The sequence below is a fragment of the Balaenoptera acutorostrata genome, chromosome 9 (genome assembly GCF_949987535.1).
Source record: "Balaenoptera acutorostrata chromosome 9, mBalAcu1.1, whole genome shotgun sequence".
In the NCBI taxonomy this organism is placed as follows: Eukaryota; Metazoa; Chordata; class Mammalia; order Artiodactyla; family Balaenopteridae; genus Balaenoptera; species Balaenoptera acutorostrata.
In genome coordinates, this window is record NC_080072.1 from 112,641,034 (window position 1) to 112,657,517 (window position 16,484).

General features: G+C 61.7%; 1 protein-coding gene across 1 annotated transcript in view; it reads left to right on the forward strand.

Annotated features, from left to right (window-relative positions):
• The window catches only part of GLB1L2 (galactosidase beta 1 like 2), a 39,212-nt gene that overhangs the window by 22,436 nt on the left and 292 nt on the right, over nucleotides 1–16,484 (forward strand). The window contains exons 6-18 of the mRNA XM_007185158.3: nucleotides 1,010–1,102; nucleotides 3,744–3,825; nucleotides 7,279–7,349; nucleotides 10,067–10,151; nucleotides 11,439–11,576; nucleotides 12,059–12,139; nucleotides 12,513–12,619; nucleotides 13,150–13,290; nucleotides 13,512–13,583; nucleotides 13,838–13,916; nucleotides 15,440–15,527; nucleotides 15,764–15,875; nucleotides 16,271–16,387. Of these exons, the coding sequence (XP_007185220.2) occupies nucleotides 1,010–1,102; nucleotides 3,744–3,825; nucleotides 7,279–7,349; nucleotides 10,067–10,151; nucleotides 11,439–11,576; nucleotides 12,059–12,139; nucleotides 12,513–12,619; nucleotides 13,150–13,290; nucleotides 13,512–13,583; nucleotides 13,838–13,916; nucleotides 15,440–15,527; nucleotides 15,764–15,875; nucleotides 16,271–16,387 (1,266 nt within the window). The remainder of the gene's footprint in view (nucleotides 1–1,009; nucleotides 1,103–3,743; nucleotides 3,826–7,278; nucleotides 7,350–10,066; nucleotides 10,152–11,438; nucleotides 11,577–12,058; nucleotides 12,140–12,512; nucleotides 12,620–13,149; nucleotides 13,291–13,511; nucleotides 13,584–13,837; nucleotides 13,917–15,439; nucleotides 15,528–15,763; nucleotides 15,876–16,270; nucleotides 16,388–16,484) is intronic.

Sequence of the window (16,484 nt, forward strand, 5' to 3'; positions counted from 1 at the left end):
TTTAGAGACTGTTTCTAGAGATTTATTTTGTTCCTTTGAGTGAGCTACGTTTTCCTGTTTCTTTGTATGCCTTGTGTTTTTTTTGGGCGAAAATTGGGCATTTATAAAAACAGTGCTCTCTCCCAGTGTTTGCTGTCTTCTGGGGACACCTTTACTATTTAGTGGGCTCCTGAGCCTTGAGATCAGCCTGGGATGCAGGCTTAAGATCTTCTCAGATGTTTTCTTGGCATGTGTCCTGTCTGGCCTGTGTGTGTGCTTTTGTTTCTTTCTTTCTTTCTTTTTTTTAAAAAATTTCTCCCAGCTGCTTTTACATCTTGATTTCTCAAAGAGTGTCTCCCTGGCTTCTTCTTGTGACTTTAGATGTTCTATCGTATTCCTCTGCCTGTAATCCCTTGCCCCCAGGCATCCATGGGTTTGTAGTCCCCCTGAAATGTTTACATGCTGTGACCCATCACTGCCTTCTGCAGCTTCCAGCCTGAGGTCCAAACTATGCCAACATTTTCTGTCTGATCTCCAAGTCAGATGAGACAGAAACTAGTCCCCTGGGGAGCCTACAGACAGCCCAGAACATTGCAAACAAGTTCCATCTTGCTCCTTCTGTCCTCAGGGAGGGAACTGGAAATTGGATGCGTCCTTTTGACTGCACCATGCTACGCCAGGGAGGGGGTGGGACAAAGGTGATCGAAACCATGGAATCTCTTACTGTTTTGAACATGTCTTTTTCTTGATTGGGTATTCACTCATTTGCTTAAACATTTGACTGGTTTCCAGAGTTCCTATAAAGTTATTTCAGTCAGTGTGCAGTTGTTTGTTTGATGTTTCCATAGGGGGAACAAGGGCCTGGCACTTCCTACTCCCTGTCTTACTGACACCACTCAATTATATACCAAACCTTTTGAGACTTGCACTTTCTAATGGGTTGTTTTGCTATAATTGGCAGTAAGTGTGGTGACATTAGCTAGTACGGTTCCCACTGCACACTCAGCTTCTGATTGTTCTCTTTTCCCAGTACAAGCACGGAGGACCCATCATTGCTGTGCAGGTGGAGAATGAGTATGGTTCCTACAACAAAGACCCTGCCTACATGCCTTACGTCAAGAAGGTAAGAGTCAACTTGGGTCACCTCTTCGTGGGGTGTTCTGGGCTCTGGTGTGATGTGAGGGTCTGACGTCACCCAGCACCATTTATTAACTGGTGAATCCTTTCTCCGGACCTTTATTCCAACAGGGTCCTCACTTATTTGCCCTCTGTTGGCTGAGTTTAGTGGGGATCGCAGTACACATGGGGCTGAGAGTAATGGAACTACCTTGATTGAGGGCGATGGTTGGAGGCCTTCTTGGAAGGGTGGGTTGCTGCTCTCACTCCAGCACCCAAAGCAGCTGCCCCACTGTCGGCTGCACATTGGCTTCATCTGGGGAATCGTTTAAGCTCACTGTGCCCATGCCATATGCCATCCCATTAACTAAGGGTCTTGGGGGTGGAGCTCAGACATCTGATTCCAGCGTGTGGGTGGCTGGGAGCCCCTGACCGAGTGTGTGGCAGAGCAGGGAAGGGCAGGCCCAGGGCGACACTTTTAGAAGGACAGGCTTCTGCTCAGAGGTGGTTCCTGTCACTTGGTGGATGAGACCTGGAATAAATGCATTCATTTTTCTAAACCCCCACTTCCTCTTCTGTGCAGTTGGGCTAACAAGAGGATTTGCCTCTCCACAGTGTGCGTGTAGGGAGGTTGCAGACGCAGTGCTGTTCCAGCATCCAGTGAGCAGTCAGTAAACAGGACTGTGATGTTATCAGCAACACCGGTGTTTTGTACTTGGAAGGGTCGGCCCCCGTGTGAGGCGAGGAAGCTTTAAGTGGCCTCAGTGACTCCACTAATTTAATTAGAGCTGCTCCGGCCCCTGATGTCCTGGGTAGCATCCCTTCTGCTGTCACAGGCAGAGTTGTGTCCATCTGGAATTCCTTTAGTCCCTGCAGATGGCTTGTAGGTTCTTAGCCACTCTCCCCTGCCCCCTGACCCCCCGCAGAAGCCCCCTGTGTAGGGTCAAGACTGTCTCTGGGGAGGGTGGTGTTCCTGAAGCTGGATGGGGAGAGATCAGTCCTGACGGTCAGGCCCAGTCACACCCTGGCCTCCTCCTTGGGGTTGGCTGGAAGGAGCCCGGCCAGGGCTCAGGCCAGGAGGGCATCTACTGCCCCAGCACAGCCCCCGAGACTCTCCTGGGCTGGGCTTCCCCAGCAGGTGCTCACTGAATCTCTGGGCTGCAGAGAAGGAAGCTGCCCCGCTGGGGACGGGGGCAGCCCCGCAGAGACCTCCCCTGCCCAGTCGTGACCCTGGTGTCTGGGAAGGGGTGCATGTGAGACGGGTGGACAAAGGGACGCCTGTGTGGTCCCAGATGGACGGCCTGTCAGAGCCACTCAGCAGAAGACTGCAGGGCTCCGGATGGAGGGGCCGGGACCCCCAGGGCAGCCCACCCCTCCCTGCAGCCACGCGCCCAGGGAGACGGGAGGGGCGCCTTGGAGGGTGCGGATCACAGGATGAAACTGCAGCGGGAATGCGCGTGGTGCTGGGGCCAACTGGTGTCTTTCCCCTGGGAGCGGCGGCCGCGGCTCAGGAGTGATCACCATCCTCACTGAAGCCCCTGGGAGGATGTGCTCCTGAGTCGTGTGCCGCTTCTTCGCGGCCCTGCAGATGTGGGACTGTCTGCGTAGGATGGCCACAGGCAGGTCACTTTGCCCTCTGAGCCTTAGGGTCACCACGTGCACAGCAGGGGCGGGAGCGTCCTTGTCTCGGCCCTGTGGGGAAGCAGTGAGGTGGTCGACACAGCCCAGCTCTGCCTGGCGGGTGGCGGGTGCTCGGGGGCAGCGACTGTCCCTCGCGGTGCAGGCGGTCAGTCTGTGCCCCTAGGAGATGGACATTGTCCAGCGTGTTCCCCCCACCCCCAATGCCGTGCACAGGGGGGCCTGAGCAGGGTCTGCCGAGCATCGGTGACGGGCTGGCTGCTTCGATCCTGCGCTTGCCTCCCCCGACTGAAGTCCTGAGAACGAAGGCCTCTCTGCTGCATCCTCACGGCCTCCGGGCGGACGGGAGCCTTAGTCACTGCTCACTGCCTCACCTCTTTCCAAAGGAGTTTGGTTGAAATAAGCAGTCTTGTCGTAATACCTGAGGAAGAAGTGTTGGGAAGGTGCCCTTGCTGGGGTTTCTGGTCCGCAGGCCCCAGGCCCCGTGCGGAGCCCGACGGGGATGGACCGGCTTAGGTGCGCACCTGCCCGCCAGCTCTGGACGCTGCAGCCCTTGTCTCTGAGGCTCCTCGCCCTGCAGTGAAATGTCAGGTGTGAGGCTGACCAGGACGGTCTGTGCAAGGCGCTCGCAGGGGCGCCCACATGATGGAGATTGCTCCTGAGCCGCGGCCGCCGGTCGGCCCCAGCACCACGCGCATTCCCGCTGCGGTTTCATCCTGTGATTTGCACCCTCCAAGGCGCCCCTCCCGTCTCCCCGGGTGCGTGGCTGCAGTGAGGCCCAACGCAGGGAGGGGTGGGCTGCCCTGGGGGTCCCGGCCCTTCCGTCCGGAGCCCTGCAGTCTTCTGCCTGGCGGCCTTGCCGAGTGGCTCTGACAGGCCATCCATCCGGGACCAGCAGCCAGCGGCCCGGCACCCCTCAGGCCTGACAGCCTGCCGTGCGGCGGGAATTCAGTGTGTGACGTGGCAGGGGGTTGAGGAACAACAGGTTGACTCATGTCACTCCCCCACAGGCCTTGGAGGACCGGGGAATCGTGGAGCTGCTCTTGACCTCAGACAACAAGGACGGCCTGAGCAAGGGGATTGTGGACGGAGGTACCTGCCTGGCGGCTATGCGCAGGGATGGGGACAGGGGACGGGACGGTGGCCTGGCCTGCCTGTGCTCGCCGGATGGCCTTAGCCACAAAGGAGTCTCTGACTCCTGTTCTCCTGTGTGCGCGGGGCTGGGCCCCAAAGCTCAGGGCCTCGGGGCTGGAGGGGCCGCGAGAGGTGGGCTTGCGTGGCCGAGTTGCTGAGCACCAGGGACGCTCCGGGCCCTGCAGGACACGGGGCAGCGGACACGGTCCTACAAAGAGGGCCGGGCAGACCAAGTGCCGGGTGTCCCGTGGGGACAGCTCACTCAAGTCCTGCCCGGGGCTGCGCGGCCCACAGCGCCGGCCGGTCATCTGGGCGGCGGTGTCCGGGGGTGAGCACGTGGCCCTCGTCCCGCGTCCCCGTGCCCTCGCTCCACCTCTCTCCCTGTTACTGTGGACGCCCCACCTGGCACCGCTTCCGGGCCAGACGCTCCCACCTGGAGCAAAACCCTTTCTCCTGCCCTGCCCACGTCACCCGATTTCCCTGCCCTGGGTCCTTCCCGCCCGCACACGCCTGTGTAGCTGTTTCCTCCTGAGAAGCCCCCCGACCCGTTCCCCGCAGAGCCGTCTCTCTCTGCCCCCGCTTTTAACCACGCTTCCTGCGTCCACGCTCACTGGCTCCCCGGCCCCTTTCCTGCTGTCTTAGGTCCTGTGATCATCTCTCCGCGGACACCACCCTTTTCAAGGTCGCAGTGACCTCCACCTGACACATTTAAGTTGTCGTGCTCGTCACCTCTGACCCGTCCGATGGGGCCTTTGGTCTGTTTTCTTCTCACTGGCCGTCAGGGCCACCGTTTCTCCGACCTTGACCTCGGGCAGCTCGGTCCTGTTCTCCTCCCGACAAGTTTCCCGTCGTGTCCACGCAGTGGCGCTGTGTCCCCGTGGCGGCTTCCAAGGCTCCCCGCGGTCCGCCTATCGGGGTCGGGTCAGGGCCTGGGAGGGGCTGTGGGGCTTCGAGTCCTGCGGGCAGGACCCTCTGGAGGCGGGAGCATGTTTTAGCCGCCGGCGTCCGCAGAGGGGGCCTCCTGGGCTGCTGGTCCCCACGCCCCGTCCCCCGCAGGCCCTGCCTCTCTCCCCGACCCGGCCCCTGCCCCACGCCTGCCGCCTGGATTGACTTTGTTCAATTAGTTAAAAATGTGATTACAGGAAGGCTTTCACAAGGTGTGAAAGTAAAACCTTAGAGATGCTTCTGAAGAAACACCGCGTAGCCTCCGCCTCCCCTGCCCAGGAGTGACCATTTTGAGCTGTTTAGCGTTCCGTCCTGGCTCTTCCTCCATGACTGTAAATCCCACGCAGAGAGCTCTGTACTTAGGGACGTAAAACTCTTGTTCTGGTTGAGGGCTCAGGTCTCTCCTGCCACCCTCGCCCCACGGCTTTCCTGGGGCGGCCCCGCCCTCACGCCCCTCGCCCTCCCCGGCCCTCATGGACGCGATGCTCGGGGCCTACGTTTCGACACGTAAACGCGGCCGGGCGGTGCGTCCGGTGTTCTGGACGGTGTTTGTGGTCGACTCGCTTCCAGTGTAATTATCTCATTGGTTTTCCTTTCCTTTTAAGTTCTTTTCTGTCCCTCCTTCTCCCTGTCTCTCCCTTCAACAAACACTTTACCAACAGCTTCCTAACCCCCATCATGGTGTTTTCAGGCGCCTCTGTGTGTCGGATTCCAATCCAGTCCGATGGCACCGGCGCCCCACTGTCCCCAGCCTGATGGCAGCCCGGGTCCCCTGGACTCCCACGTCCTGGGACGTTGAAGCCGTCGTCCTGTCGTTTTCTTCGATCCGCTGTCGCTGCCAGAGGACGAGCGCATCCTGTTGTGGGATTCAGCTTCAGGGTGTCTCTGTGGGACCCGCCCCTTTGCGGATCTGACTGGGACAGTGTGATCCTTGTGGTGGCCTCTCCCTGCTGCGCTGTCCTGTCTCTTCTCTGGTTTGGTTGTTTGTGGGTCCGACGTGCGTGTTGCCCCTCTGAGCTGCGTAGCTCTTGAGCATTTTTCTGTCTTCGCCGTTTCCTTCTACGTTCTGGGTGACCGCCTCGACTTTCTTCTCCCAATCCCTCAGTTTCCTGCATCTCGTTCTTCTTGGATACATTTCTTTTCTCGCAGCGTGCTTGCTAACAGCTGTGACCAGTGCCCCCCGCTGTGGGGAACCAGGAGTGGGGTTTGGAGGGCTGTCTTTGGCGGGATTGACTCCGGAGGGGAGCCCTTTGGGCTGTCATGGCGGGTATCTGGGGGCAGGAAGGGGCAGGAACCGCCTCCTGAGCTGTCCTCTTCCCGCAGGCCCTGGTGCCTGGGGCCGCCACGCTTGGCTTTCCTGGGGGGCTGGCCACGGGGCGGTGGGGAGGCTGGAGGGGGGCGTGAGGCAGGGTCCGCGGGAGGCCTTGGGCTGGGGTGGGTGGTCACCTCCGCTCTCGCAGGCTGGTTACAGACCCCCAGACCCTTTTCAAGCTCCCGAGCTTTCCCTGAACCGTGGCCTCTGCTATATCTCCCGCCCCGTTCTTTCTCCCTGTGGCCCCACCTCCTCCTCCTTCACCTGTGCTCGCCGGCCTGTCGGGGGCTGATGGGAGCAGGTACACTGGGCTCCGAGGTTTCTGCCGGTTTGGTTCAGACCCGCCTGCTGTCTTCAGGGGTCTCCACTTTAGGTGAGGAGGGTCCGGATGTGGGGTCTTACCCACATCGGGTGGGCCTGCTTCCCAGCGCTGTGACCTTGAGGCAAGTTGTTTGGCCTCCCAGAGCCCCAGCTGTCGTTTATTTGTCTCTAATCACTGGTGATCGGGGCTCGGGTCCGACAGGAGGGCGTCAGGGTGGCTGGGCGGCCAGGCTGGTTCGGTGACCATCCCGCCTTCCCGGGCGCAGCAGAGCTCAGGCCCGGCCATGCGAGACCCTCCGTCCGGGGGCAGGAGGCGGACAAGGAGCCTCAGAGCCAGCTTCTGCTCCGGGGTTGGCCACGTCCATGGCCGTGGGCAAAACATAGCACATCTTTCTTGGGCGTACCTTCCCCTGGTGGAAAGCCATGGAAAATATTGCTGGGGTGGGACAGAAAACTAGCTTTCATCTGAGATGTAAAAGGGGAATCTTCACTTAGATCGTCACCCAGTGCCGGAGGCTGGAGGTGCAAAGTAAAGATCAGACTCTGGGCTCCCGCAAGGAGTAATGAACAGAAGTGCACTCTGGTTGTAAAAATTCCATAAATCGAGCACAGATGCTTAGCAAGTGGATCTCTGTGAGGTCTGTGCTGAGTGGTGGAATTTCCAAGATGAACCGGCTAAGTCTCCTGGTGTCAGAGGAACTAAACTCTGGTTGGAGGTGGAAGGTGGTGTCAAGATTAGTTTATTTGCAGGTGAGTTGAGAACGGTCAGGGGAATTCTGAGTCCTCCTGGCTTTTGGGTGATAGCTGTTTTCTCTTCTCCTTTCCACCTGCAGCGCTGGCCACCATCAACTTACAGTCACAAAACGAGCTGCAGTTTTTAACCACCTTTCTGCTGAGTGTCCAGGTAAGTCAGGAGGTGAGCTGAGCTGAGCCATGGTGTCAGGAGCTTAGCTGGGCTGGAGGGCCTCTGGGCCCAGCCTTGCAGCTCTCGGCCCCCATTGCCCCTGCACGGCCCACGCTGCACCCGTGTGGCCTGCCCCTGGCGAGGGAAGCAGTGTGACGGTTGCTCTGAGGGGTCGCTGTGTCAGCTGGTGCTGGGAGGTGGTTTCCAGCCTCCTGAGAAGGGGCCCTTTCTGAAGCTCTAGGCGGGTGTGCTCACAGAGGCCTCTTGACTAGAGTTCTGTGGACTCAATTTGGCCCCAGACGGGCTCAGTCTGGGCCCTGGGGATCGAGGGGAGAGACACGTCCCTGCCCTGTGTCTGACCGTCACTGGTCAGGCTGCTCTGGGCCCAGAAAGACTGCTGTCATCTGCCAGGCGGGGGCCTGGTCCGCCCAGGCCAGAGGGGAGCGGAGCGTCCGGATGTTTCTCAGCATCCATGGGGCTGATGGGAACTTGCAGTGAAGTCCTGTTTTGTCGATTTCTCCTCTCCCCTAAGGGGAGAGGAGGTCCAGCTGAGGCGGCCCATTGGCAGCATGGAGGCCGCCTTCGCCCTGTGTTATGTATGGGGCCTGGGTGCCGCCCTGAGGCCTGCACCTGGCGGGGCTGTTGGAGGGTTCGCTCCCCCCACCCCGACAATAGACACCGGCAGGGGTGCTGGGGCGCCTCCCGTTCCAGCTACTCCTTTTTTCGAGCAGAGGTGGTGTCCAGAGGCTCGGCCACAGGAGGCCCGCAGGGCAGTGTGACGCCGCCAGGGCTGAGGGCCACCATGTGCTGCTGTTTAGAGGGACGGGCAGGGGGTGCCCAGGAGGAAGCAGGATGGGGGGCCCGGCGGGCTACTCAGCAGATTGGGGGCGGCAGCGTGCAGGTGGGTAGAGGCCCAGCCCCCTCCCTCCTTCCCGTGCCCCGTACCGCGCTTGCTGGGCGTGGGTCCGTGACCACAGGCTCTCTGCCCTCGGGGAGTTTGTGACCCACTTGGAAGAGACGCGTTAGGTACGTAGTTGCCCAGGATCTGAGTAGGGCCGTCCGGGACAAGGACGGCGCTGTGACCCCCAGCTTCTCTTCCCTCTTCTGTGAAGTGGGGATCGTGCTGGCACCTACTCGTAGGGCCGTATGCGGGTCAAAGGGGTGATGCTTGGAGAGCCCCCAGGAGAGCCATGCTCCCCACGGGCGCCCGCAGAGTCGTCCGTGGAGAGGTGGCCTCAGGCCGGCCGGCCTGTCCACGGCGCCCGTGGCCACCGGCCTCTCGCCCGCTGCTCAGCCACGTGTTTTCCTCCAAGAAGTGGCCGTGGACTTGTCCCTCTTCAGATCAGAGGCCCCTGCAGATGGTCACTGGTGGCCCTGCCCCGCTTCACTCAGGGTGTCCGGCTGCGCCTTGCCGGCCCGGCCCGTGTCCGGTGACGGGAGCCTGGACGCGGGTGTCTCTGGGCGCTTCCCAGGGCCAGGCAGCGTGTGCTGAGGGCTCCAGGTGCCTCATCTCATGTGACTGTCCCAGTAGCCACGTCACGGGCCGCCGTGTGGCCGTTTTACAGTCGAGGACACAGACTCCAGGACGGGGTCCCCCGGCAGTGGCAGGTCAGGGCATGTAGCACAGTTGGTGCCGAGCCAGCCCTGAGCCACGGTGACCTGGGCCATTTGGTGGACGGCTCAGCCCAGCCCTCAGGTGGGCCCCTCCCGGCACTGGAGGCTGCTGACCTGTGTGACTTAGTGACCCAAATGTGGTACGAGTGTTCCCTCGGGAGGTAGGCAGCCCTAAGAAATCCAAGCCCCGGGCCTTGCTAGAGAATTGTCGTGACTTATGTGGCTTCTCCCATGGCGTGGCTGGGCCCTTCTGCTCAACAGGCCCTGAGCCTGCCGCCCCCTGGGCGGGGCAGCGATGGTCTGTGTGCACTGGGCCCGGACGCCAGGCCGACAGTCGCGGGCTGCTCGGCGCGGGAGGAGGGTTCTGTGGCGCGGAAGCTGCGGGGCCGCCGTCGGGCCAGCACCTCCCCCGCTGCTTCTGTGCACGTGGGCAGAGCGGAGCTGGGCCCGGGCCTGGCCGCTGCGTCCTGGGGGCAGTCCTGTGCAGCCTCAGGGCGCCGAAGCAGTGTTAGACCTTCGAGCGTCCTGGCCGAGGCGGCGGGGGCAGGGCGGGGCCGGGCTGCAGAGCCTGCACTGTGGAAGCTGGAGCGCCCTCATGTTTTGGTCCAGTTTTGCGTACTTCTGTTGAAACCAAGGTAGACCTGGGAGAGGGGCCGCTCCACAGCCCCCTGACTCCTCCGGCCAGAGGGACGCAGCATCTGAGGGTCTGTGTCCCTGGTGTGGCTCTCAGAGATGGGTTTCCCCGGTAGAAAGTCCTCCTGCCCTGAAGAGGACACACGGGGCTAGATCAGCAAGCCGCTGTCAGGACTGCAGGTCAGGTGCTGCGTTCTTGCGAAGGCTCACCTCGGGCAGGTCCCCGGGTTCCCCGCCAGTGCCACATGAAGCACCGAAACCCCATTAAGGCCCCGGGCCTGCTGTGCCCACTTTGGTAGCTCCATCCACCCCCGTGCCACGTGGCGGCCGCACGTGGAGGACCAGCCGGTGCGGGTCCCCTGGGGGTGCCCCTGTGCTCTGCTGGCAGCGGCCCCGAAGGCCAGGTGTGCAGCCAGGGAAGGGTGGGGAGGACGGAGGTGCTGGCTAACTTCTCACTTTGTGGTGCGCAGGGCGTCCAGCCCAGGATGGTGATGGAGTGCTGGACGGGCTGGTTTGACTCGTGGGGCGGCCCCCACAGCATCCTGGATTCCTCAGGTGGGTGCTTGTGGGACCCCCGTCCAGCTTGTGTGCTGGCCTCAGAAGCAGGAATAAGTTCCAGATAAGCTGCTAATCGATGTGAATTAGCTGAGGGTGTGGGGCTCCGGGAGTCTCTGCGTGTACAGTCAGCCCTGGGCGTCCAGAGCTGTTTGTCTTGACAGGTGACACGAGCGGTCAGACACGGCTTTGGGGTGTCTCTGTAATTGCTCTGGAGTAATGCATGCCAATCGCAAACGTCTAGCCAATACAGGACGTGTATAAAGGAGAAATAAAAACCCCGGAGCCCAGAGCAGACATTTCGATGTGTGTAGTACAGGCACCCTCTGTCTCTCTGTCTGCCGCCCCGGGTGCACGTGCAGGTAGAGGTGTGGGCAGGTGTGGGCAGGTGAGGGCAGGTGTGGGCAGGTGAGGGCAGGTGTGGGCAGGTGAGGGCAGGTGAGGGCAGGTGAGGGCAGATGTGGGCAGGTGAGGGCAGGTGAGGGTGCGTCTGCTCATCCACCTGCCTGTTCCAGTGGCCCAGCTGCCTACACTGTGCGGTGTGGATTCCACCCCTGTTCTGGAGAATGCAGAGAACCCCCTTGGGCCGGTGGCGTACCCACGATCTCTTATTGATGAGGACCTGGGTGATTCCAGGGTCTGTGCTTACGGACCCCGTGCAGCGGGCGACCCTGCGCGTCAGTTTGGCTCACCTGGCGTGTCTCCCTGCGATAAGTTCCCGGCAGTAGCCCTTCTTCCTTCATGCGGGTTTGATCTGTGTTAACTGAACTGCCCTCCAGGAAGGGGACAATCCTCCCTCCACTGTTAAACGAGATGCCCATTCCCCACAGATTCATCAACACCAAGTGTTAAATAATGTCAGCGTTTGCTGTCTGATAGGTCCTTGTTTAGGTCTCATTTCTTTGACCAGTGCTGGGGTTTTAAACTCTATAGAGATACGTATTAACCATTCATATTCCTTCTCCGCCGTTACTGTCTGTGTCACGGGCTCATTTTCCAGTCCAGGTGGGGCGGGGAGGTGGTCAGAACCGTGTCTCTAATTGGGTCTCGCCAGCTGAGCGTCGCCGGCAGGCGGGTGGGCCTGAGCTGCAGCCCATGTGAGGTGCGGACTCACCTGGGACTTGAAAGCAGCTGGAAGCCGGGCTCTGGGGCCGGGCTCCCGTCCCCCACCATGGACTGCGGTTGGGTTTAGGGAGACCTAAGGACGGAGCTGTGAGGGGGACCCTGAGGGGGGCCGGGCTCACGGCGCCCCAGGCCCCAGCTCCGTGCGCCCTTCTCCTCCCACAGAGGTTCTGGAAACCGTGTCCGCCGTCGTCGACTCCGGCTCATCCATCAACCTGTACGTGTTCCACGGTGGCACCAACTTCGGCTTCATCAGTGGAGCCGTGCACCTCCAGGACTACAAGTCCGATGTCACCAGCTACGGCAAGTGCCCCTGACGCGGCGCCCCACACCCGTGCCTGGGCTCTCGCGGGGCGTCCCTCGGGGACAGCGGCTGGCACCTCTAAGGTGAAGGCAAGGTTTTGTCCGGACGGTCACTTTTAAGCTGCCAGGGCCGTAGGAGACAAGCCAGCTGACGTGCCTGGGCCTTTGGATGCCAGCTGGGGAGGGGAGGGGGGCCCAGGCCGGGAGGGGAGGCCCTCGGGTGGGGGTAGCCCCTCCCCTCCTCAGGGCCCTGGGATGAGGTGACCCTGGCCCCTTGCCTGGAATGCAGGGTCTGGGCAGTTTGGGGGCATTCGGTCGCGTCTAGTGCGTATGGTATTTTGACTGACAGCTCACATCAAGTGTTCTGCCTCCCACGTTGCTGGGGCGAGGACCCCGCTGCCCCGCCAGCGCCCGCTGTCTCCGTTTGCCTCCACACTTCCGTCCTGGGGGCTGAGGCCCGTGACACGGCTAATGTCTTGCAGACTATGACGCGGTGCTGACGGAGGCCGGGGATTACACGGCCAAGTACACGGGGCTCCGGGAGTTCTTCGGCTCCGTCTCAGGTACCTGCACGCGCAGGCGCAGGCCCAGCTGGGCGCCGGCTGGCTGTTGCTCTGCGACCCCAGGAGACTTGCTTCCTCTCCCCCCAACCCCTCATCCCCCGCCTCAGCCCCAGGTGATGCGTGTGCAGGAACGAGGACAGGCAAGTCTGAGCGACTGTTCTCATCCGAGTTGGGGTCTTGCCGGCTTCACCTCCTCCTAGGTGTCAGGGTTCCTGAGGATGTGAGCAAGCCCCTGCCGACCTGCCTCCTGGCCTTGCCTTCCTGGCGGGGTCTCAGCGGGCCGGGAGGGGCAGGAGCTGGGGCGGCGGAGGCTGGAGGTGCAGCGACTGTTGGGGTCCCTTTGGGACGGCCCTGCCGTCTGCTTGTGTTGCAGGGGCCCCTCTTCCTGCCCCACCTGACCTTCTTCCCAAGACGGCGTATGAGCCAGTGATGCCAGCTTTGTACCTGTCCCTGTGGGACGCCCTGCCCTACCTGGAGGAGGTGCGTGCCGCTGGCGGACGGGCTGGCCCGGAGGAGGCGAAACCCAGGTCTCCACCGCCTTGGGCTCCACTCCCCAACCTCAGAGCTCAGAGGAAAGAGGACAAATGCATGTGGAGAAACAGGAGGGATGGAGGGACGAAAGGAACCAGAGGAGGAGCTGGGAGCACAGCGGGGAGGAGGCAGAGAGGAGGGAGGAGGCCGGGCGCATCCCCCGGCGCCAGCTCAGGGCTGCCGTGGTGCAGAGATGACACTGGTCACAAAGCGCCGAGGCCACCGTGCATAGCCTGCCTTCTGTCCTTACCACATGCCCTCCGTCCCTGTCCCCGAGAGCCTTGCAGACTCTGACGAGAAACCAAAATCAGGATTGTGGAGCTTGATAGTGTAATAGAAGTCAAATAGAAAAAACGTTCCGCCCCCGCCCCTTCCCCTCGCGTGCTGACCCCCGTGGGGGCTGCCGGCTCCCCGCGCCCCCAGAAGGCGGGGCCGCCTCTCTGTGCTGAGCCTCTGCCTCCCGTCTCGTGTCTGTGCAGCCGGTCACCTCGGAGAAGCCGCTCAACATGGAGAACCTCCCGATAAACGGGGGGAACGGGCAGTCTTTTGGGTACACGCTGTACGAGACCACCATCACCTCTTCTGGCATCCTCAGTGCCTGTGTGCGGGACCGGGGACAGGTAGGGGCGACCCTCTGAACTGCCGTGACCCACCGCACACCAGACCCCTCCCCTGAGGCTCTCACGGGCAGCACCCGTGTGTGGAGGTGGCCCATCCCCGCCGGCCGTGCTGCCCGCTGGAACCTGGGGCCTTCGTTTCGCCCCGGCCTCTGAGCGCTCGGCAGGGACCCCCACGCCTCCCCCCTGCTGACGCGGGTGGGTCTTGTCTGCTCCTTTGGCAGGTGTTTGTGAACACGGTCTCCATAGGGTTCCTGGACTATAAGAGGAAGAAGATTGTCATCCCCTTGGTCCAGGTTTGTCCCGGGGGTTGGGAGGCTGGTGCCGGGCACCTCCTGGGCAGGTGCGGCGGGAGGCCTGGAGGGAGGCCTGGACGAGGGGGCTGCTCGGCCACAGAGCTGGGGGTGGGCGTGGCCTTCTGATGAGCAGGGACCCCCATCCCGTCCTCAGAGTTTAGGGAGACCTGGGGCTCCACAGAGAAACCCCAAGGGGCAGCTGTGACCCGGTGGTCGGAATCAGGCTTCGTCAGCGCCCTCTGTGCTCCCAGCAGGGGTTCACGGTGCTGAGGATCTTGGTGGAGAATTGCGGGCGAGTCAACTACGGGACTAATATCGACGACCAGCGCAAAGGTGGGTCACAGCACACGCGTGGCTGTCCCTTCCCCACAGCAGCACCTGCAGGTCATGGAGGCTGATGTCATAGGCGGGGCCACGGGGGCCCATCGGGGGGAGGTGGGGTCCTGTAGGCCCCTGGAGGGAGGTCGGTCCTGGAGGCCCCTTAGAGGGAGGTGGGTCCTGGAGGCCCCTTAGAGGGAGGTGGGTCCTGGAGGCCCCTGGAGGGAGGTGGCATAGGACCCGTGCCTTCTTGGTTCTTCACACTGAGTTTCTGTTTCGATCCACCTTGGAAACCTCTCGGTGACCTCATTGGTGGTGGGGAGGAGGGCACAGGATGTACACGAACAACATACATGCTCTTGGGGGCCCTCCCCCCGGGAACATCCCACTGGGCTCCCTGAACCTCCTCTGCTTGAACTTGCCTCTTTCTTATCTATCAAAATGTGGGTGGTTTTATGTAAGTTATGAAATAGGACCTCGGACAATAAATCCTACCCTGGAGGAAGCCTGGTGGCCTCCTAGCTCTCGTGGCCGTTTGCTTCTGTCACCTCGGGGAAGAGCTGTGGCCCAGCCCCGGGGACTTCCTGGCTCCTGGGAATGTGCCCCTCCAGAAGGGCCTCAGTGTGCTTCCCCTCCCCTCCGCTCCCCTCCCCTGAAAGCCCCCCGGGTTCCTCCCTAGGTCTCAGCTTCTTCCCTGAGGAGCTCGCGGTGCTGGCCACCCTTGCGTCCTCTGTTCTCCTGGGGGCAGAGGGGATGGCAGCCTGGCCCTGGTCGCAGGCCCTGCCTGGGGGGTGCAGTCCTGTCCTCTGGAAGGGTTCAGGGTTCACAAGTCGCAGACCTCCTCTCCAGAGCCGTGTGCACCCCCTACAGCTGCACCTGCAGTTCAGGAGGGTCTGCAGCCCTCTGAACACCCCCAGCCTGTCCAGGTTGCCAGTCTGGCGACTCAGCAGCTCTGTGACCGAGAGGACGCAGGACACGCAGTGGGCCCCACCCCGAGGTGCTGGGAAGTCACTGTTCAAGTGTGTGCAGTGCCTTAGCCTTGGGTGTCCCGGTCATGGTGCTGTGTGTTCACAATTTAAATACTTGAAAAAAAACCTTTAACGCTGGCTTGTGTAGAAGATTTCTGGCCGAGTTACTAGGTCTGTTTCGTCTGGGACTCCACCGAACAGGCCTCGAAGCTGGGCTGGAGCCGCTGTGACCTCTTGATCACACGTGTCCTTTTGGCCTCCTTTCATGGTGTTGGAATTCTCAGCCCCCAGAAGGGAGCGCCCCCCTCCCAAGGGCCAGAGGCTGACACTGCCCTCGGGCGCCTCCTTCCCTGCACGCTCTAGGGCCTGGCAGGCGCTGTCACTTGCTCTCATGGCTTTGGGGCTGCAGGGAAAGGTTTTATGCATGCAAAGAGCCCCCTAGGGGTGCTGGCCCTTCAGCAGGAGTCCTTTGTTGAACTTTGCAGAAATGTTCCGTGTATGTGCCCAGCCAGTGGGTCAGCTGTCCCCCCACCGTCGGCCTCGCTCAGTGTCTCTGCCTCGTCCCCCCAGGTTTAATCGGAAATATCTATCTGAATGATTCTCCCCTGAAAAAGTTCAAAATCTACAGCCTGGATATGAAGAAGAGCTTCTTTCAGAGGTGGGTCCTGCCCTGCGCAGCGTGGGAGCAGCTGGACGGCCTGCAGGAGAGCCAGGAGGCCCGAGGCTGCCCCAGCCTTGGTGCCGCCCCGCAGCCCTCCCCCACAGACTGAGAACCGGAGCCCGAGTGCCCCCCCGCCCCTCCCCCTCCCCCGGCTGCCACTGCTGTGCTGGTTCCCAGGGCGGGGAGGACCTGAGAAGGCGCCCCCCGCCCCTCGTCTTCTGTCCTGCCCATAGGTTCCACGCAGACCAGTGGAACCCTCTCCCTGACGTGCCCGTGTTCCCTGCTTTCTTCCTGGGGCCGCTGTTGGTCTCCCTCTCCCCCTGTGACACCTTTGTGAAGCTGGAGGTTTGTAGCCCCGCCTGCCAGGTGCTCTGGGCTCCGCTCCTTGGGCCCCAGCCTGGTGCTTGGCCTCGTGGAGCCCCCATACCACGTGTGCCCGGAGGGTCTCCGTCGTGGCCTCCGTGGGTGCGGGAGGGAGTCAGAGCAGAGGAACCACCTGGTGGGCTTCTCAGGTCCGGGCTCCGGTGGTCCAGTCTGAGCCCGGGTGCCCTGCCGGGGCTCAGCACGAGAGGGAACGGGATCCGGAGCTCCCCGCCCGTTACCGAGCGGCTGTTGGAATGAGTCTTGTCCCTGGGAAGCTGAGAGGAGAGCTCACGGCCTGTGTGCACCTCTGCCTCCCGAGTGACTCTATGTTCGGTGGTTTATGTAGTCAACTAACACCTCCCCTCCTCTGCTTAAAGGGCTGGGAGAAGGGGGTTGTATTCATCAACGGCCAAAACCTTGGGCGCTACTGGAACATCGGGCCCCAGGAGACCCTCTACCTCCCAGGTGCCTGGTTGGACCAAGGCCTCAACCAGGTGGGAGCACTTTTCCTGGGACCCCTTCTCGTCCCTGCCCTCCCTGTATCATGGTGTTTCTCCGGGGGCCCTTGGTGGGCAGGGGAGGACGGAAGTT